The sequence below is a fragment of the Trichomonas vaginalis genome, chromosome IV (genome assembly GCF_026262505.1).
Source record: "Trichomonas vaginalis G3 chromosome IV, whole genome shotgun sequence".
Classification (NCBI taxonomy): Eukaryota; Parabasalia; order Trichomonadida; family Trichomonadidae; genus Trichomonas; species Trichomonas vaginalis.
The window spans coordinates 18,350,517-18,370,545 of NC_067206.1; the positions used below are offsets into that span (position 1 = coordinate 18,350,517).

General features: G+C 33.9%; 17 protein-coding genes across 17 annotated transcripts, besides 6 other annotated features; 11 read left to right on the forward strand and 6 right to left on the reverse strand.

The window, feature by feature from the left end:
• Positions 1-577: part of a mobile genetic element that runs on past the window's edge.
• Positions 563-768: a mobile genetic element.
• Positions 769-1,827: 1,059 nt separating this feature from the next.
• Positions 1,828-1,864: a mobile genetic element.
• Positions 1,828-1,864: a terminal%2Cinverted (terminal inverted repeat of Banshee-A3 transposon ID:TVAGG3_0120810).
• Positions 1,865-4,221: 2,357 nt separating this feature from the next.
• Positions 4,222-5,401, forward strand: TVAGG3_0120820 (uncharacterized protein; the record flags this gene model as incomplete). The annotated part of the gene is made up of 1 exon (XM_001315362.1): positions 4,222-5,358. The coding sequence occupies one exon, from the start codon at positions 4,222-4,224 to the stop codon at positions 5,356-5,358; it is 1,137 nt and encodes a 378-aa protein (XP_001315397.1).
• Positions 5,402-5,729: 328 nt separating this feature from the next.
• On the reverse strand, positions 5,730-7,207 carry TVAGG3_0120830 (uncharacterized protein; the record flags this gene model as incomplete). Its single annotated transcript, XM_001315363.1, has 1 exon — positions 5,891-7,207. One exon carries the CDS (start codon positions 7,205-7,207, stop codon positions 5,891-5,893), a length of 1,317 nt encoding a protein of 438 aa, XP_001315398.1.
• Positions 7,208-7,298: 91 nt separating this feature from the next.
• Positions 7,299-7,387: a terminal%2Cinverted (terminal inverted repeat of Maverick-3 transposon ID:TVAGG3_0120840).
• Positions 7,299-20,029: part of a mobile genetic element that runs on past the window's edge.
• On the forward strand, positions 8,630-8,992 carry TVAGG3_0120850 (uncharacterized protein; the record flags this gene model as incomplete). The annotated part of the gene is made up of 1 exon (XM_051223530.1): positions 8,630-8,992. One exon carries the CDS (start codon positions 8,630-8,632, stop codon positions 8,990-8,992), a length of 363 nt encoding a protein of 120 aa, XP_051108516.1.
• On the forward strand, positions 9,011-9,253 carry TVAGG3_0120860 (serine threonine-protein phosphatase family; the record flags this gene model as incomplete). Its single annotated transcript, XM_051223531.1, has 1 exon — positions 9,011-9,253. The coding sequence occupies one exon, from the start codon at positions 9,011-9,013 to the stop codon at positions 9,251-9,253; it is 243 nt and encodes an 80-aa protein (XP_051108517.1).
• Positions 9,256-9,783, reverse strand: TVAGG3_0120870 (uncharacterized protein; the record flags this gene model as incomplete). The annotated part of the gene is made up of 1 exon (XM_051223532.1): positions 9,256-9,783. A coding segment is annotated over one exon (528 nt), but the record flags the coding sequence as incomplete, so codon positions are not given.
• TVAGG3_0120880 (phage tail repeat-like family) lies at positions 10,123-11,454 on the forward strand (the record flags this gene model as incomplete). The annotated part of the gene is made up of 1 exon (XM_051223533.1): positions 10,123-11,454. One exon carries the CDS (start codon positions 10,123-10,125, stop codon positions 11,452-11,454), a length of 1,332 nt encoding a protein of 443 aa, XP_051108519.1.
• On the reverse strand, positions 11,703-12,317 carry TVAGG3_0120890 (uncharacterized protein; the record flags this gene model as incomplete). The annotated part of the gene is made up of 1 exon (XM_051223534.1): positions 11,703-12,317. A coding segment is annotated over one exon (615 nt), but the record flags the coding sequence as incomplete, so codon positions are not given.
• Positions 12,427-12,828, forward strand: TVAGG3_0120900 (uncharacterized protein; the record flags this gene model as incomplete). The annotated part of the gene is made up of 1 exon (XM_051223535.1): positions 12,427-12,828. The coding sequence occupies one exon, from the start codon at positions 12,427-12,429 to the stop codon at positions 12,826-12,828; it is 402 nt and encodes a 133-aa protein (XP_051108521.1).
• TVAGG3_0120910 (phage tail repeat-like family) lies at positions 13,023-13,607 on the forward strand (the record flags this gene model as incomplete). Its single annotated transcript, XM_051223536.1, has 1 exon — positions 13,023-13,607. The coding sequence occupies one exon, from the start codon at positions 13,023-13,025 to the stop codon at positions 13,605-13,607; it is 585 nt and encodes a 194-aa protein (XP_051108522.1).
• TVAGG3_0120920 (His-Me finger endonucleases family) lies at positions 13,762-14,346 on the forward strand (the record flags this gene model as incomplete). Its single annotated transcript, XM_051223537.1, has 1 exon — positions 13,762-14,346. One exon carries the CDS (start codon positions 13,762-13,764, stop codon positions 14,344-14,346), a length of 585 nt encoding a protein of 194 aa, XP_051108523.1.
• Positions 14,389-15,093, forward strand: TVAGG3_0120930 (uncharacterized protein; the record flags this gene model as incomplete). The annotated part of the gene is made up of 1 exon (XM_051223538.1): positions 14,389-15,093. The coding sequence occupies one exon, from the start codon at positions 14,389-14,391 to the stop codon at positions 15,091-15,093; it is 705 nt and encodes a 234-aa protein (XP_051108524.1).
• TVAGG3_0120940 (uncharacterized protein) lies at positions 15,162-16,022 on the forward strand (the record flags this gene model as incomplete). Its single annotated transcript, XM_051223539.1, has 1 exon — positions 15,162-16,022. The coding sequence occupies one exon, from the start codon at positions 15,162-15,164 to the stop codon at positions 16,020-16,022; it is 861 nt and encodes a 286-aa protein (XP_051108525.1).
• TVAGG3_0120950 (uncharacterized protein) lies at positions 16,616-17,209 on the reverse strand (the record flags this gene model as incomplete). Its single annotated transcript, XM_051223540.1, has 1 exon — positions 16,616-17,209. One exon carries the CDS (start codon positions 17,207-17,209, stop codon positions 16,616-16,618), a length of 594 nt encoding a protein of 197 aa, XP_051108526.1.
• Positions 17,251-17,625, reverse strand: TVAGG3_0120960 (uncharacterized protein; the record flags this gene model as incomplete). Its single annotated transcript, XM_051223541.1, has 1 exon — positions 17,251-17,625. One exon carries the CDS (start codon positions 17,623-17,625, stop codon positions 17,251-17,253), a length of 375 nt encoding a protein of 124 aa, XP_051108527.1.
• Positions 17,873-18,457, forward strand: TVAGG3_0120970 (uncharacterized protein; the record flags this gene model as incomplete). Its single annotated transcript, XM_051223542.1, has 1 exon — positions 17,873-18,457. One exon carries the CDS (start codon positions 17,873-17,875, stop codon positions 18,455-18,457), a length of 585 nt encoding a protein of 194 aa, XP_051108528.1.
• Positions 18,486-18,686, reverse strand: TVAGG3_0120980 (uncharacterized protein; the record flags this gene model as incomplete). Its single annotated transcript, XM_051223543.1, has 1 exon — positions 18,486-18,686. The coding sequence occupies one exon, from the start codon at positions 18,684-18,686 to the stop codon at positions 18,486-18,488; it is 201 nt and encodes a 66-aa protein (XP_051108529.1).
• On the forward strand, positions 19,443-19,901 carry TVAGG3_0120990 (organellar and viral DNA polymerase type B; the record flags this gene model as incomplete). The annotated part of the gene is made up of 1 exon (XM_051223544.1): positions 19,443-19,901. A coding segment is annotated over one exon (459 nt), but the record flags the coding sequence as incomplete, so codon positions are not given.

The following is a 20,029-nucleotide window of genomic DNA, read 5'->3' on the forward strand; positions in this document are numbered from 1 at the left end:
TATATTTTAATAGGGTTTTGGCACTTTATTGAGGAATTACTACATACATAGTCGAACTGAACTTGATATTTTGAAATTTAAATTATTTATCAAAATTAAAATTTAACTTGAAATTTATAATTATTTAGTCATATTTTGCATAATTCTAAGTAGATTTTGTAAAAAATCAAGAAAGAAAAATTTTAACGTGCTTTATTTTTTCTTTTTTATAATAATACATATTATTATATAATTAACATATTCATAATGTTTCACCCTTTCAAAAATATAATCCTCCTCCTCTCAAATAAATGTACATACGGGTGGCCTCTTTTTTCAAAAAATTAAAATTTGAAATTTTGGGCTCAAATATTAGAGATTTTTTCAACCTTCAACGATATATGTTGTCTATATCAGACCTCCTTTCTTTTTGATACTTAACATTGTTCCTAAATCTTAGCCGTTAAGGCTGTTCTGAAAATATTTTTTTTTTCGAAAAAATTCGAAAAAAATTCTTAAAATTCAAAAATCCCTTAATTCCTGAGGATTTTGGAAAAAAGTTTTTACATGAACATGTGTATATTATATGAAGTATATTAGGGCTGTACAAGATTTAAAAAAACATTGCCGGGTTACCGTAGAGGCCTAAAAAAATCGCGCCTCGGCGGCAAGCCGCCTCGGCATTAAGAATGCGCATCTAAATTTTTATATGTCCTTCTTTCTTTTATTTTTCCCTTCCCTTCCTTTTCTTTTTCTTTTTTTCCCTCCTCTTGCTCTCATTTACCTTTTTTTTCCTTTTCTCATCATTTTTCAAAATTTAAAATTTTTATCAAAAATCTTGCCTATAAAAGCAGATTATGGAACCTTTTAATGCCTCTTAATCAATATTATACAGCATAAAGCATATTAAATGAAAGTAATTACGTATAAATTTATTTTATTATCTTATTTATTAATTCTTTAGCATGTATTGTTTAATATTAACTTTTCTGTACATTAAATATGATATCTCCAAAGTATGAATGCCTTGTAACGAAACGAAAACTTAATTTTATGTTGAATATTTGTCACAAACATTAGATTATTAAAATATATGTTGGATATCCCTTAGTATGAGACTTCATGATTCTTGTTGTCTAACGTGAGCTTTGGATTGCAAGCTTGCTACAGCACATAAGTATTCTGTGGTTAAAAAAACCACATGAGCTTTAAAAACTATAAAACCAAAAATAATTGTTATAATTTAAATGAAGAAGTAATTTAAAACGATTTTATTTATGATCAAATTTTATATATTTTTTTGGATCAAATCCATTTTAATAGAATTTATATACTATTCATCTATTAGTAAACACTACCGTATATTATTTTTTAAGCTATCTTATTTTTTGAACTTTTATTCAAATCTTTGGTCGCAAGAAGAATTGCATGATAAATAAAAACATTTAATCAAAGTCAATTTTATTTTTCATATTCAAATGGACTGAGTGTTAACATTTAACATTTTTTGCTAATTGTCGTCAAAAATTAGGCGTAAAGCAAAAATTGATATTTCATATGGTTTTATGATAGATAAGCATTATATTCCCACTCATTATATTCGTAAATTTTGAGGTTTATCCTTCGCTTTTAAGATCATTGAATTTGATTTTTATATAAAATAGTTATATATTAGAAAATAATATGAGTTTATGTGATATTATTTTTCAGAAGATTTCATTCTATATGCCTATGAAAAGTACTCTCAAAACTAACTTTTCCTAATTATAATTAAATCTAGAATATTGTATTATGCTTAGTATTATTTCATTTTTCTCATTCAATTTAGAATTTACAAATGTCAAAAAATTGAGAGCTGTCACTTTTGATGAATTTCTGTTTATTACAGCATTGTTATTAATAATGAAAAATAAAGCTTATTTCAATGAAAATTGTTCTGCAAATTTATTTCACTTTTGACCTCACTTTTTCCGTAATTCAATTTTTTACTTTTAATATTTTAGATCTTCATAATATAATTTGAAAAATTAACCATATAAAAAAATCAAGTTATCAATTCACTTTTTCCGTAATTCAAAAATCAAAAATATAAATAATATATCTTTTTATCAAATATTATTATTATATTCTATGAAAAATGAGGTCCGGAAATTTTGCGGATTCCCGTAACTCAATTTTACGGAAAAAGTGCAGTAAACTATTCAAAATACGGGAAAATTGGTGTAAACTAATGATTTTACGGTAAAATCACGGAAAGTCCCGGAAGAATATATGTGCCTATATGAAATTATACAAAAATGAATCAAACGCATTTTAAAAGATTGTTCTTGTATTATAAATGCTATTCGCAGATTTATTAGTTGAAGAAAATTACCAAATTTTTGCCGATTTACAAAAAATGATTTACAAAGCATATTTTTATAAGGCTTTAAAAATCTTTAAAATGTGACCGGTGACGGAAATCCATGGTAACCAACCGCGGTTCCCGTTTGGAATGCCATAAAGTATATTGATAAGGTAAAAATCAAATTTTATTGCATATTCATCGAGAAAATAAACTAACGAATCCCTCAAAATTGAGAGGGTAATCCTCCTCCTCTCAAATAAACGTACATACGGGTGCACCCTTAACATCAATATACAAAATAGATTATATCTATCAGAAAATTTTCTTCTTAGGTTAAGAATTAAATTTTCTGATATTTGAAAAAAGGTTAAACAGGAGTTTTATCTATGAGAATAATGTTACATTATCCTCATAGTTGTAACAACAAAATAATACCATGGAATAAAAAACAGTTTTCTATTGCGAATGTGTAACATTAGCAAAAGTCAACTCATAGAACAGGATATGAGTTACTTAGCAATAATGATCTAATCTGTAAGATTATAAAGAGTTTTTTTCTTATTTCATCAAAGATTTGTTGAAATTAGCAAAAATTTCGAGCGGGCATTTCTGTATTTATCTGACCAATCGGTGTTAATTAAGTAGCTACTTGATTTCGTTCATAGAATCAGAAATTTCGAAATAAAATTTGCCGGAAACAACATTCAATGAATGCTCATATAAGCATTCGTAATTTTTGTTAACTTTATTTCGCAAGGAATTATACTGCTGCTTTTGTTTGAACGAGATTTGAAATTAATTAAATTTATTTTTTATTAAGATACAATAAAAATTGATGAGGATATGCTAAAACCTATTAGTTACTAACTACCTTTTGCATTCTAAGTATTCTAGAGTGAACACCATATGCTCAGTGGATGCCATTAAAAAAATATTGTAAACTATTCAAAATTGAATACTTACGCCTTTTGTCCACCAGTTTACCCCTTAATATTTTTTAATGCACTATGGTAATACACTATAATTAATTTAATTTTGGTGTAACATTGGATCTTTCTTTAAATTAGGCCGGCTTTTAGGCCAATTCTTTTTAAAGTTTGGACAGACCTACTGGCTTTTTAATAAAAATGACCAATTTATCATTTCATTGATCACAAAATGCATTATATAAAAATTGTTTTTCGAATTAAAAGGCAGTTCGATAAAGGACCCTTTTCCAGTTATGATCATAATAAATTCATATACATATAAAAAATAAATTGAAAGATAATAATATTTTGTCATAGAGATATATATGTACAAACAAATTTTTAATTTCATAACATATGACAATGTTTTCGCAGTAAAAAGTATAGAATAGAAAAAAATTAATTTCTAGGAATCATAAAACTAACGCATCCTACATGTGTGAAGGTTTCATTTGTTAAACCATGATGAATCAAAACGACGCGGAGGTTTGATTCAAGATTAAATTTTGGAGGAGTATTAAAAGTGCGATTATACTTTAAATAATTATTAATGGGTTCGCATCCATCAGTTCCTTTTCCACAATAGTCAATCAAGTATCGAAATGATGGCGCAAACTTTTTATCTGCTGATAAATGTTCGAAACGTAATTCTGAGTACATTCTTTTAACGGATTTCTCCACTCTTACCTTAATTTCGAGTGTAATTGGTTTTCCGTATGCAAATGCTGTTTGTTAGAAATTAAAATATACGTTTTGGATTAATATCAAATAAATCAGTATCAACTTGAGAAGAACGACCCTTCATGCATCTTTCTAATCGTTGAATTGACATGATTCTCTCGATAAAAATAAATAAAAACATGAATTTTTTTTTGTTTTTCTTTTATGAAATTTCAAAAAAGTGACAATTATAATGTCACTTTTTAAATGTCTCTCACCCCTGAAATTATCCACTCAGTAACTGAAGGGAAACCTCACAATGAAATTGTTGAACTTAAGCTTAATGAGAAAGAATTGACAGGATTGTGCGATCTTTCTTCACTTACATCACTCAGAAAAGTCTTTTTAAAGAAAAATCATTTTAAATCACTCGAAGGAATCCAAAACTGCGAAAATGTAATTCATATTGATGTGTCTGAGAATGAAATACAAGAAATTCAGCCAGAATTAACAGGAATGAAGAAACTCACAGTTTTTATCGCAAACAAGAACAGTATTAGCTCTTTAGGTGGACTTTCCAAATGCACATGGGTCAAATCAATCGTTTTATCCGAGAACAGATTCACAGAATTTCCAGATTTTTCAGTTTTTCCAGAAATAAACACAATTACCCTTTCCAAAAACCTTTTAACTGAAGTAACATTTTCAGCCGCACTTGCAAAACTTACAAATCTTAATCTCGGAAATAACGAAATTTCAGTTTTTCCAGATTTGACAGGTTTTACAGAGTTAACACAGCTTTTGCTGAACGGAAATAAGATTACAGCTATTCCTGAGTCCATTAAATCCTTAGAAAAGCTAACACACATCGAAATTGCGAAAAATCAAATCGCAAATTACGAAGATCTCCAAAACATCACGGCTTTGAAGCTTAAAAACCTTAATATCTCAGGTAACCCCATCGAAGGCGACAAACCAGATGAATTAAAAGAGAAACTTTGCACAGAAATTCCAACAATTTGCGAATACAACTCAAAGAGGGTCAAACCAAAGAAGAGCCATTATTCGACCGACCATCCAAAGTATATGGAGAAGAAAGAACAGACAGAAAAGATTTTGAGAGGAAAATACGGCGGAGATTACAAAGAAGTCAAAGAACGCATTAAAGAAGAGAAGAGAAACGCAAGAGAAGCAGAACTCCAAGGAAAGACAGCTAAACAGAAGTCAGTTCGACAAATTAAAAAGAGTATAATCAGAGAATCTGCTGCAAAGAAGTGGAGAAACGAGATACAGAAAGAGGAAAAGCCAAAACAAGAAAAACCAAAGCAGGAAAAGCAAAAACAGGAGAAACCAAAGAAAGAACAAAAGATTTCTGTAGATCCATTCTTCGAAGTCATCCAGTAACTTATTTTTATTCCAGAATAAAGATTTTTATAGAGTTTTTTTATATTATATAGATGATTTTCCAAAGATTTTTTTATAATCTCAAAATTATGTAAAATTATGTTATGAAATTACAATCACAAAGTGATTTTGTCATACAAAATTAGATATGGTACTCTTCAAATCCATAATCTTAGATTATGAATTCTTGAATCTAAATATAACTTTAAAGCAGTGGTGAGTTCACCAATACGAGGCAGAACATTTACGATTTGTGCTTAGATTAAGTAATAACTGATAAAACCCAAGTAACCTGACCAAAAAATCTGAAAGATGATTCAAAATTTTGAAAAATAGTTACAAGTATGTCTAGGTAACCATAGTTCATAGTTGTGGATACCAAATTTTCTCTCAGATATGTTTAGATGAATGGCTTTTAATAGTAATAAGAATATCTCTGATTAACTATATTAATTATTTGATAAAATAAAGAAGAATAAAATAGCATATGAAATAAGTTATTAATATTCATTACAATAATCAAATATAAGTTTTACTCAACAAAATCATCTGCAACAAGTGTATTCTTTATAGGTGTAGACTGAGAACCAGGGCTAGCTCTCTCAGCCTTCATTCTCTTTAGCTGTCTTTCGCTTTCAGCCAATTTTCTCTCTATCTTTGCCTTTGTAGCCTCAAGTTTCTTTTCATTTGAAGTCATTTTTCGGATCAAATCCTGACTTTTCCGCATTAATTCCGCCTTTTGATTCTCAAGATCTGCGATTTCCTGCTGCAGTTGCAAGACAGCAGGTGTTGGACCAGACTGTGGTGATCCATTCTTTTGTCTTTGTTCCATTCTCTTTCTTTGCTGCTGCTTCCTTTTTTCCTCTTCTCTCTGTCTTTTTTCAATATTTCTCTTCTCAATCGCTGCGTTCATTTCAAGAATTAATCTCTCTTTTTCTTGTATCTTTGCGCGATTAAGTTCTTCGTTTTCATGAAGTTTCTTCGTAAGTTCTCTGATCTCTGCTTTCTTTCTTGCACGTGCTTCATCGAATTCTCTTTGCGCTGCAAGGAAATTTCTGTTGATTTCATCAATTTTTGCTCTTTGTTCTGCTTCTGCAGCTTCGATTTGGGCAGCAAGCATTCTCTTCTCATTTTCTAGCTGTTTCTGCCTCTGCTTATTGGATTCGAGACGCTCCCTAAGGCTGTTTCTCATCTCTTCAAGTTGGGCTAAATCTAATGTTTCTTGTCTGATTTGTGCTTCGCTTTGAGCTGTTGCCTCTTTGCTATCTTTAATTAACTTCGTAAGTTTACCCTCGTTTTCAGCAATTGCTTGCCTTCTAACTGATAATTGGCGCTCTGCATCACGAATTTCTTCTTCAAGAGCACGTTTTCTGTATATTAATGCATAATTATCACGTAATAATGATAAATCAGGAAGTGTAATCTCTGGAAAAGGTGGCGGTCTAGGAGGTTTATGTGATTCTCTTTCATCAGCCAATTGTTTAGTAAGACGACGCTCATTTTCGAGTGTTTTTTGTAAGCTCTTAACTTGTTTTTCGAGATTTAATCTCTCTGCCTTTGCTTGTTCGAGTTTAAGTGTTAATGCATTAGTTCGTTGTAAAAATAATTGATTGCAACTCTTTTCTAATTCACTTTTTACAGATGGTAGCTGATCTCTTGAAAAACTTTCTGCATTTGCATTTGAAATATCTGCTTCTAACTGTTTTATTTTTAATTCATATCTTTTTTTCTTAAGTTCTAATTCTTGAACTGCTTCTTTCTCTTGAGAGGCCTTCACATCGTTCTCATATACGCTTTTAAACGATCCTGGGGAGGTACTGTTTGTAAAATCACTCTCCTCAGTTGACATCAATTTTTAAACGTCCCTTTCATACGATTTTTTTTCTCCGAGAGTAAATTAAGGGCGTGTGGGCAATTTTAACGACATTTTTTAACGCGATAAAAAAAAAAAAAAAAAAAAAAAGGTAGTGGGGCTTCCAGGCACTTCGTGCCTTCTAGCCCTGAAGATGTTTAGTATAAATGAAGTCTTAGAGGACAAACATGACTATGAGTTTTGATATGACAAGATAGAATATGAGAGAGGTCCTATAAACCGGAGAAAGTGTCATATAAACATCTGTCATTTTACTCAGAATTTTATACAGAATTCGGCAAAAATATATTTTAGGGTAGATGGTTAGATCTAACCTCATTTCTAACCTCATTTCTACCCCATATGTCCTTACTGAAAATATGACCTTAACCGAGTAGTTTTCATGTTTTGTCACTTTTCTGTCACTTTTCAGGAAAAAACATTTTTATTATATATATAAAATGAATTTTACAAAACCACCGTTACCCTTCTTTGGAAATAAGAGTAGATGTAAAGATATTCTATTGAGAGAACTTAAGAAACTACCGAATGGTCTAACATTTGTAGACTTGTTCGGTGGAAGTTTCTATATATCTCATTTGTGCCATACAATATTTCCTGACTCAAAGATTATATGCAATGACTTCGACAACTATATGAACCGTCTCAAACATATACCAGACACAAACAAAATATTGAAAGAGTTAAAAGAAAAGATACCTATAGGTAAGATGGAACGTATACCATTAGATAACAAAAATATTGTGAGAGAGGTTTTGAAAAAAGCAGAATATATAGACTGGAATAGTATATCTGCTAGACTATTATATAGTGGTGCTATAAGAGTTCATGACATTGAAACACTTATGTCAAAAGTTTTATATCTTAACTATACAAACGTTTTCAAAGAGGACATAGAAAAATATATTGAGGGTATAGAGTTTGTGAGATGTCATTGGACAGAGTTGTATGAAAAATATAAAGACAAGGAAAATGTTTTCTTTATAGTGGACCCGCCGTTCTATAACACATGGGATTTTCAATACCAAGTAGACTGGACTTTGAGAGACTCTTTAGAAACTTTAGACGTTTTACATAACCATCCATGCTTTTACTTTACATCCGATAAAAGTGGTTTGGAAACCGTTATGAGATGGTTAGAGGACATACATGACTATGAGTTTATATATGACAAGATAGAATATGAGAGAGGTCCTATAAACCGGAGAAAGTGTCACAACAAAGAAATTTTATTGGTAAGTAAATGTGGTTTGAAATAGGACTACTTGTTTTAGGTTTTTTCCATTGTGTCATTTACTTATTTGACGTGGCAGAAAGATATAGAGAATATGAAGATGAACCAATGCCAGCAAATGTTCAGCATATGTACTCGTAAGAGATATTTTTATCTAATATTAAATGGACGCACAGAACTTAGCGAATGCACAGCAACCTGGACAACCAAACCCAGAGAATATTCCAAATGAAGTTAGAATACAAACTGCAATGGCAAACTATGGTCAAGTGCCAACAGATGTACAAATGCAAACTGCCATGTCAAATGACGCTGCGTTAGGCTTACCACCATGGTATGCAAATATGAGATGGAAAGAGTTTTATACAAACCCTGAAGTGGGATATAAACAACTCTATGCAGATGACGCGAACACAGGAGTTGACCCGGAATATGTTTTCTACCAGAGGAGAAACAGAATGTATGAGCTCCAGTTAAAGAATGCTATGGAACTCAGAAGGAAACGTAAGAGACTAGGTGGACATTAGATTTTTACATATAGTAAAATGGGCTTCTTCAGTAGTATTGGAAACTTCTTTCGAAATGTTGGAAGAGGTATATGGAATGGAATAAAATCTGTCGGAAGAGGAGTATGGAACGGAGTCAAAAATATTGGTAAAAGAGTAGGTCAGTTCGTTGGTATTATACCTAAAGACCCTGAACCAGAAGAACAAGCTCCTGTTATACAACAGCCTGAACCTGCACCACAGTCTAGTTGGCAACCAAATCCAACACCTCAACCGTATTAAAATTATATTTTTACCGTTCGATAGTAGTTGTATATGAGACTAAGTTCTAAGTAAAACGCATGGTATAATGGAACTATTCTCTTTCTTCCATCTGTAGTAAACCATACTTGAAAGTCTGAAATACTTCCACTCGGTGGTTCATATAGCTTTGTAGGTTTTTCGTAAAAGTCATTTGCCAAGCATAAAAAAGAGTTTTGTGCACCAGAAAATGAAGCATGAACTATAATAGCATCTGAGTCGAAAACATTTTCATATGTTCCATTAGGGTTTTCGACTTCATAAAAGTTCGGGTGTACTGGATATTCTGCAGGCTGATTTAACATCCTCAAAAATCTATACCATGCCAAGTTGTTATATTTTGTAGAAATATAAACGTCTTCTCCAAGGTCTTCTATTCTATTGATTTTAACAGTTGCATTTTTCCTGTCATAAACAATATCGAGATGGTACTCTCCTTCGTCAATGTTGTACTGTTTTGCATATTCGAGATAGATATCGTTTATTTTTTCTTGAAAAGCTTGAAGAGTTGTTTCTAAGTTTACAAGCAAATTCACTTGTAAAAGTTTTCCCTGTTCAAATTTCTCATACGTACGTTTTTCTTTGTTATAGTATCGAACTTCAAAAGCGACCGTAAATGGGAACCCATGTATGGCTTCTGAAATGAACTTCATTCTACGAAAGCCAACAGCTTTTGTGACGGATGGGTCTCTTAACCATCTTAATGGGTAGTCAAAACGATAGCCTTCATGCTTTACGGTCTCTGTCTCAAACTTTTGACCGACATTAGTAAAAAGTTCATCTAATGGTTTAGTTGTAGCAACTCTTGAATTTTCTTTTTCTATTGGAAGCATATTTTATCTAGAATAAAAATGTCAAATGAAACAGCGTCTATGAGAGAAATACAACACAACCGACAACTCATTATGCAAGCTCTAAATAAGAACACAACAAACTTTTCAAACTATTCTAAGATATCTGAGTCATTGAAAGAAGGAAACTTAAAACTGACATTAAACCCAATGACAGATGAGTTTCTATTTCAAGACAATAAGAACCATACTGTCTGTATAAATCCAACAAAAGGAACTTTAAACGAGAAACCTATAAATGAACTTCTTTTGAAAGCAGATGTTGGCAACAAAGCTGACAAAGAATATGTAGACGATGCAATAGCAAAAGAAGAAGAAAGAGCTAACAAAGCTTATGCAACAAAAGAACATACTCATCCTGAACTAGCAGACAAAACATATGTTGACAATAAAATGTCAAGTGAAGTGACAAGAGCTGAAAACGAATATTCTAAAAAGACTCATACACATACCATTGCAAATATTACAAACTTACAAGAAACCTTAAACAGTAAAAGTGCCGTTGGACATACACATACCATTGCAAATATTACAAACTTACAAGAAACCTTAAACAGTAAAAGTGCCGTTGGACATACACATACCATTGCAAATATTACAAACTTACAAGAAACCTTAAACAGGAAAAGTGACGTTGGACATACACATGACTTCTTCACAACTGTTGCTATAGAAAATATTGAAGGAACGGTTGAAGAAACTGGTGGGGATGTATTATATTGGAAACCTCCTAACTTTCCACAAGGTTTAACATCGGATGACGACATAACGACGATGAGAAACATTAGATGTAAAGATGTTTATGTCATGAAGGATGAAAATAACGTTAAATTCACTGCTCAAGATTTATATGACAAGAAAGCAGACAAAACAGAGCTTCAAACATTAAAGACAGAAATACTTCAAACATTATATCCTATAGGCTCTATTTATACGTCAATGAACTCTACCAGACCAGAAACAGTTCTGGGTTTTGGTACGTGGACTCAAATAGTCGACAGGTTTTTGTATTGTGCAAACTCTTCAAAGGAAACAGGTGGAAGTAAAACGATTTCAGGTGAAAATTTACCTGCACACAGTCACTACATAGATTTAAGTACATCTCAAGCAGGTTGGCATAGTCATAGATATTGGAATTGGTCAGCAATGACAAAAGGTAAAGGATATGATGTTAAAGACAACGTTCAGTTTGCTATAAATTGTTACTGGAGTAACACTGAGGGAGGAGGAAACCATACACATCGCGTTTCAGGGTATACGCAAACAACGGGACAAAGTAAAGACTACATGCCACCTTACATGACAGTTTACGCATGGTATAGAAATGCTTAGTCGTCATGTTCCACTTCTTTAGCATATTCGTCAGGAGTTGTCTTATATTTGTTAGGAACTGTCTTTGAAAGTATACCACCTTGAACTTTGACAAGTTTGAAACGAGGTCTGACAATAGTAGTTTTATCTTCTGCTTGCAGTCTGTACATTTTGCCATGTTTGCCTAAAACTTCATAATATTCTCTTGTATACTTTCTTCTATTTTTACGAACACGAATGTGAGTACCTGTCGGGTTCCCATTGTTGTCATAGTCAATAGTATTTTCATATGGGTCGCGTTTAGGTATTTCTATTTTTACTTTGTCGCCTTTCTTAAGTTTGAAGCCTGGCATTCTTTCTTGTTTGTCTCTTTTGACTAAACTATTAAATATATAGTCTTTCTCTAAGTCGGGGTTGTTTTTCATTTCTTCGGGGGAGTGGTTTCCCAAACCTTTTTGTTTACGGTTATTGTAAATATTTAAAACTTGTCTCATCTTTGCCATGGAGAAGTGTCTATACTTGTCGTCATATGACATTTCATCTACCTCACCACCTTGTGGTTGGTTTAAGTCTCTTAAGATTTTTATACAACTGTCAATGACACCAAGAGCAGAATGGTTTTGGTCGACAATGAAATATTGGTTTACATTTTTTGAACGCAGATAGTTTTTAATATCATCTGATTTGAAAGAACTTTCATAGTCAGATGTCAGTTTTGTTGGATGGTATTTGTCAACGAATATTGTCAAAGCAGTTTTCACATCTAAAATATTTTTGGACTGTAATGGTATGGCTTCACAGTATCTTGTGTTTTGACCAACAAATATTAGCCAGTATGGAGGTCCATCTGTTCTAACTCTCGGAATGTTTTCCAAGATATCCATAAACCAAGCATTTGGTGTTGAACTAAAGATTTTTACCATGAGTGCTTTCTTTGTCGCTTTAGAAACATACGGGTCCTTGTTTGAATTCGTCATTTTTAACCCATAAGAAATGGGTTTATTTGGCGCATTAGCAGGAGTCGCATCTAGATTTTTACCCGCAGTGGGAACACTAGCCAGAGGTGCATTTGGAATTGGAAGGAAGATTTTGAGTACATTAGGTATACTGAAAGAGAAAGCACAACCTATTATACAAACCGTACAGAAAGGTTGGGAGGTAGCACGAGATGCAGCAAATCTTATTCCAAATCCTGAAACAAGAGGAAAAGTTCAAGGATGGATGGACAATGTAGGAAGACAAGCAGGAAACTACTATAACAAAGCAAATGACTACTATAACCAAGCAGGGCACTATATGGACCAAGGTGAAAGATTCTTTAACAGAGGATATAACCATGCACAACAGTGGGTAAACAACAACCAACCGCAACCGCCTCAAACGTGGGGAATGTAAATTTTTTTACTGAGATGAAATGAACAATACAGCATTGAGACAAATGGGCTCAAGATGGATTTGTCGGCTTCCAGCAGTTACACCACCACGTGTTTGTCAAGTCCTCCCTATACCTCAGGAAGTTTTAGACCGACTTAAAAAACAACAACAACCAGTTGAAAACAAACCAAACTAAAATTTTTTACTGAGATGAAATGACCGAAGAAGTTGAAACGGTAGATTTGACACCACAAACAAAAAGTTCAGAACCATTGTCAAAACCTGTCAAAGAACTTACAGATGAAGAGAAAAATTCAATAATAGAAAGTGCCAGGTCTGGAAATACAAACCCTAACTACAAAGTCACTTTTCATAGAAATGGAACGGCTAGTATCTCAAAAAAGAAACAGACTCTCACAAATAAAATATTGAAGTCTGAAGGAGTTTATGAGACAACAGATGGAAAAGTTTACTTCACCGACCAACAGTTCATTATAGAACATCTCATTGACTTAGAGTCGAAATATTCTAAACTTTACAACAAACACAAAAAGTTGAAAGGAAAACAAAAACAAATGGCATATGACATTTATGAAGATACTAACGACACAACCATACCTGCAAGTGAAGTAAAGTCAGAGGAACCGAAAAGTGACGAAAAACCAATAGAAGAAGGGAAGCCAAAAACTGAAGATAAACCAAAACCAAAGTTTAGTTTGGAGACTAAACCAAGTCAACCTTCATTAGCTGGTATGGGTTGGCGTCAAAGACTTTTGGTAGCTGGTGGCTATGTTAAGTAAAGTAAAAACATTTTTTTATTTTTATTTGAAATGTACGCTGAGTTTGTTGGAGAAGACCGTTGGGAAACTTGTTTGTTAGATGAGAAATATGAAATGGCATACCATTTAAAATAAAACATTTTTTCAAAAAAAATATTTTTTTATTTTATTTGAAATGTACGCTGAGTTTGTTGGAGAAGACCGTTGGGAAACTTGTTTGTTAGATGAGAAATATGAAATTCACTGTTGTGAGTCATTTGAAGTCAGAAACAAAGAGACAAAAAGAGTTTTAAGCGAATGGGAGCGAAATAACGGATATACTACTATGAAGATGGGTGGAAAACACTATTTTAAACATGTTGTCATTGCAACTCATTTTATACCGAATCCTAACAATTTACCTTTTGTAGACCATATAAACCGTATAAGAAACGACAATAGACTTGAGAACTTGCGTTGGGTCACTCGTTCTGAAAACAATAAGAACAAAAGCAAATTTCGAGATATTGTATTCGAATTTGTCGACGAACTAGAAGATGAAACAATTGAAATTACAGACTATGGCAAGCATACGCTTGAGTTTTACTACTATAGCGAAGAACAAGACTCTTTCTACTTTTATACCGGCGTAAACTATAGGAAATTACAAGTATGTTTTACTAAGGAAGGCTATGCTTATGTAAACGCTAGAGATGCAGATGGAAAATACGTTAGACTATATCTTAACAAATTCAAGAAGCTATATGGCATACCATTTTAAAAAAAACATTTTTTTATTTTTATAAAAATGCCCTCGCATAGAATGGATAGAAGGTCTGCTAGAATAAAAGCAGAGTTAGAAAGATATGGTTGGAAAGTTTCAAAGAAGTTTAAATATAGGAAGGGAAGACCCATAAAAGTCTATGACAAACTGGCTGGTCTGACCTACGAAATGGACCTTGAAACAGCACGCGCCAATTATCCAAACAGACTAGAGAGGTTAGAGGAAGAGCGTCTTATGAACATGCCTTTCGATGTTAGTGAGCCTCAGGTTGAAGGACAAGACGGCTTTGCCAGATTCTACTGGAAACATGACGAACAATTGTATCCCTTGAGGAGGAAAAAAGGTAGTGCAGAGGATGGTCATGCTCCCATGGAAAGAACAAGATATGCATATGAAAAGTATCGCGAAGTTAGAAGTCAAATTACATCTGGTCGAACCTTTACAGTAAACTTTGACGAAGGAAAGAACAAAGAAGGCTTCATGGGAGTACTTGCTGCCATTCAAGACGGAAATAAGAAAGGATACAATCTCAGACTAACCGTAACAGATTTGGATGGTCACATTTACTATGCAAATGGCAATGAACAAACAGCTGCAAAACTTCTTGACGCTTTCAAGACTACAAAGAGAGAACAAATGGTTGACTCCGACTCAGACATTTTGAATGCAATTGAAGGAATTGCAAGTGTCAAGTTCGAATGGTACCAACCTAACCCTCAAGCAGTCAGACAACATGTTTGTTAGATGAGAAATATGAAATGGCATACCATTTTAAAACATTTTTTAAAACAGTATATTTTTACATATATTAAATGTTTCAGGTTGAAAAACAAAGAACAAAAGTAGTAGATACAAAACCGTTAGACTATATCTTTACAAATGCTGGTAGGACAATATCAGATGAAGAAATTTCATCCCGAGTATACAGGTTTGACTATCCAATTCGTTGGCTTCAAAGTCCTTCAGATGCAAAGGCAATAGGATTTAGAAGAGTTTTGTTTTCAAAAAGAACTAACGCATTTATGTTCGCAGTATATTTTCATGGGCAATATAGAGGTTCTAATGGTCTAATAGACAAATTTGACGAAATGAGAATCTTTACAATTCGTTCAGACGAAAACCTTGAGAAGACTCTAAATGACTTTCAAACTCAAATGAACAAATACTACTGGGAATTTCAAGAAAAATACGATTCTTTACTAAATGGAACATACTATCTGAAGCTAGAATATGACAAGATGAACTCCACAGTTTCATTTCAAAGGATTGAAAATAACCCTCCAAGAGATACACAGTTTTTATTTTGGGAAGTAGACAAACGTTCTTGGGCACAATTTCTTCGGTTACTAAACCAGAACGAACCATTACCACCTGACGGTCCGTTTAAATTTATACGCCCACCAACAGATTTGACAGTTTATAGAAACGTGTTCGACCCTCAAAATGTTATGTGTCATGCAAGTTTCAGTTCAAGCAACAACAGTTTTCTTTGTATCGGTAAGGACTTTTATGACTTTGCTTCTAAATTCTACGAACCACCTAGTAACAGTTTCTCTGACTTTCAAGTCTGGTTCACAACAAACGGTGTGCAGCATATTATACCATTGTACTATGACTTTTATCTCGAATTGTCTTTCATATACAACTACGGAAAAGTGCTGAAAAAGTATTGAAAAATATATTTTAGGGTAGATGGTTAGATCTAACCTCATTTCTAACCTTTTTTCTCACCCTCTTGAATTTTGTATAAAAAGCAACCCGCTGTTTTCCGGCGGTTGGTATATTCTTCACAAAATGCTTGTTTTGAGGTCGAGCCACTTTTGGCTCCACCGTATTCTTTCAACCAAAACTCTTGAATTCAATAAAAATATATTTTAGGGTAGATGGTTAGATCTAACCTCATTTCTAACCTCTTTTCTACCATCGTAGAAAACACACAAAACTCTTGAATTTTGTTGCTGAATTCAATAAAAATATATTTTAGGGTAGATGGTTAGATCTAACCTCATTTCTAACCTCTTTTCTACCATCGTAGAAAACACACAAAACTCTTGAATTTTGTTGCTGAATTCAATAAAAATATATTTTAGGGTAGATGGTTAGATCTAACCTCATTTCTAACCTCTTTTCTACCATCGTAGAAAACACACAAAACTCTTGAATTCTGAGTAAAATTCTGAGTAAAATGACATATGGAACACATACTTTTTTCAGTAAGGACATATGGGGTAGAAATGAGGGTAGAAAACAGGTTAGATCTAACCTTCTACCCTAAAATATATTTTGGGTCATTTACACTCATTGACGAAGAAGTCTCGACAAAACATATACGAAGAAGTTTATTTCCTGTGTTGTTGTCTCTTCCGATAAAAGTTTCGAACATGAGAACCAAAAAACGTTTTTTGAGATTGCGGAAGAGTTCAGGCAAACGTTCATATTCTGGATATGTTGGGAGCAGTTCGAAACATCTGAGCTGACTTTCGGACAAAATTGGGACAATGTCAGAAAATTCATCTTTGGTCGGATTGCTTGAAGGTAAGTCCCTTACATGTAAGTAGCTCTGGTAAAGTCTTCTCATTTCTGCTAACTTTTGGAGTATAGCTTCGTAGTTTAGAAGTTTTAATTTTAAATGTCTTATTCCACTCTTGACATCTAAACGGTAACTATCCATGAGGTCAAGAGTAGCTTTGGTAGCTTTAAGTGGAGCTATCTGTTCCTTGACTTCTGCAATTTTGGTTGCAATTGTGATTTGAGCTCCTTCAAGTTCGCCGTCTATGTCGTTCTCAACGCCTTCAACCATAGCTTGAAACTCTTCATCGGTCCATTGAGATTGGTGTGGGACGAATTTAACTTGCTTCATTCAAAAAATGAAAAAAATGTTTTTACTCTAAACGTTAAGGTTTACTGAACTGGTTGGATGTCGCCTTCACAGGTTATGTAGAACGGCTGACCCGAGAAGTGAAGGAGAGACTGAATTGCCAATTTCATATGGGGTAGGGGGTTCTCCTTGTTTGGTATTTTTATCCAAGGACGTTTGTTTAGGAACTTAACAAGAGCTTCTCTTTTGGCGTCCTTTATGCCATCGTAGGCTGTCCCGTCTGGTATTTGAATTGGAATTCCAGTCGAAGTCTCGAGCTGAAGTGTAGACCTTCCAGAAATAGTGGTGAACTTGACCTTGGGCTTCATGACCTTGCGCAAGTAGTCTTTTACGCAGTCGTTAATTTCAATTAGGTAAATTGCCTCGTCAAATCCTTCTGGCATTCCGAGTCCTTCCATCCGACAGGAAAATGTTTTCCCGACAACTGGAAAAAATTTTCCTTCCGACAGAAAAAATTTTTCCTTCCGACAGGAAGAACTCTTCCAGTTGTCCGTCCGTAAACCATTCAAATTTTCGAAAATTGAGAACTTTTTGGTCGAACTTCAGAAAAAGTTTTTCCTTCCGACAGAAAAAGTTCTTCCTTCCGACAGAAAAAGTTCTTCCTTCCGACAGGAAAAGTTCTTCCTTCCGACAGGACACAAACGGATGACTGACGTTCCTCTTCCTGAACGCCTTCCAAAGCCAGAAGAACCGAAAGCTGCAGAACCACAACAGTCTCCTCAGCAACCTCAGTTCCAGCAAGTACCTCCGATTTACTACCAATTTCCACCTCAAGGTTACTACCCACCACAAGGCTTCCCGAACTACCCTCCTCAGCCTATGCCTTACTTCCCCAACCCTTGGATGTTCCAGCAAGCTCCACCCCAGCAATTCCAATCTCAATCTCAATCGAAGAGAGACCAAGACTTCGAAGAAGGTCTGAACCGTTTACGCAAAGATTATGCCACAGCCCCTATGGAAGACGACAGGCTTTCAGTCTCTTCCCTCAAATCGACCGATTCGACTCGTACCACAGATTCGGTTCGTGACCGTGAAGACTACCTCAAGCAGTCTGAGAGACTCTTCATCCTACAACCATTTACAGTTGGAGCTCTCAAGAACATGCGCAATTACGAAGGTCAGACACCAGCTGGAGACCGCAAAACAGACGTACTCGCAAGAGCAGTCCAACTGGTCAAGACAAAGACTGAGATAGTCGACTTCATTCTTGCAGCTTGCCCATACAAGTAAAAAAATAAACAATTACGAGTTAAACTTTTTACTCTTTCTTTTCTGAGTTGTTTAGAGCTGGTTTCTCTTGTAGGAACCTTTCGTACTCTTCCATGGTCATGTAATTGCGAATTTGGTACGCAATTCCAGGTTCGTTGTTTTTGAACCTTACGTATGTAACGCTTCCATCCTCCTCAGGGAAGTAAGCTGCTAACATCTGACCAAGTTTTCTCGGTGACTCGGAGCTCATTAAAAATGTCACTTTTTAAACGTTAAGTTTTTAGTCTTATTTTACCCTTTGTTTACCCTTTGTTTGTCAAGGTAGTATTGGAGTGCAATTTCTCCAAATTCTCTGTGTCGGAGTTCTTCAGCATTTTCCAAGGTGTACCTGGAGAACTCAAAGAAGTTGTCAAGAAGATACTGCCATGCTGCTCTTCTGAGTTCGTCGGTATTTTGGAAGTGTTGCACCTTCGAGTCTTCGGACATGAAAAAAATGACACTTTTTCTATTAAACCGTTTTGGCATTTCTCATGAGTGAGTATAGTTCTGCCGAACCATTGGAAGAGAAGAAGTACTCTTGCTGGCAAAAGACAAAAATAGTTGCCTTAGTTGTCATTGCAATTGTACTCGTAATTGAATTCATTGTACTTCTCTTCACGTACATAAAACTCAAGGACGGCATATGCTTTAAGAAGCTACCATCTTACTAAGACTAAACACTTAGATTTTTCAAGCTTGACTTTTTACAATTTGAATTTTACACCCAAAAATATATTTTAGGGTAGAAGGTTAGATCTAACCTGTTTTCTAACCTCTTTTCTACCCTCTTGAATTTGTCATGAGTTTTACTCAGAATTCGGCAAAAATATATTTTAGGGTAGATGGGTATATCTAACCTGTTTTCTAACCTCTTTTCTACCCTCTTGAATTTGTCATGAGTTTTCCCGAAATAAAAAATAAAGTTGGTTTTTTTAAAAAAATATTTTTTTATTTTTATTGTAAGAACATGTTAGCAACAACAGCACCAAACTCGTTAGTCATGAACCCAACTTCAATGTTAGTAGAGATGAAAAGCTTCATTCCTTCTTCATATACTTTCGAAAAAGAAATCCAGAAGATAAAGCAGGAACTTCTCCAAGGAGATCTAAACTGTAGTGCAAAAGATGAAACAGATGAAGAATATCTTTATGAAATGCAGGATATTATTGACCATCTACCTAAACTTCCTGAAATCCAACAACAAAAGCTTACTATTCCAGAATTCGATGAAATAGAAGTCAAAGCAACTGACTCAGTAGAAATAAAGAAGTTCATACGAAAGGTTAACTATGAGTTTCTTGGATTTCATTGCAACCACAAAGTCATGGACAAAGATTGCGATATGGTATATAAGAACATCTCTGACATATACAAATCTGGGGAGTTTAAGACCTACGACAACTTTGTTTCGTTAGTTGCTGAATGTGTATGGCAGATAAGAGATAAAGATAGAAGAGGTAAGATATGGAATGAACAGATAAAACCCGCAACTTTTGAGTTAAAGAGAGCAATTGACGCCTTAGTCATACTAGCAGGTAAGGTTTCAGAATATAA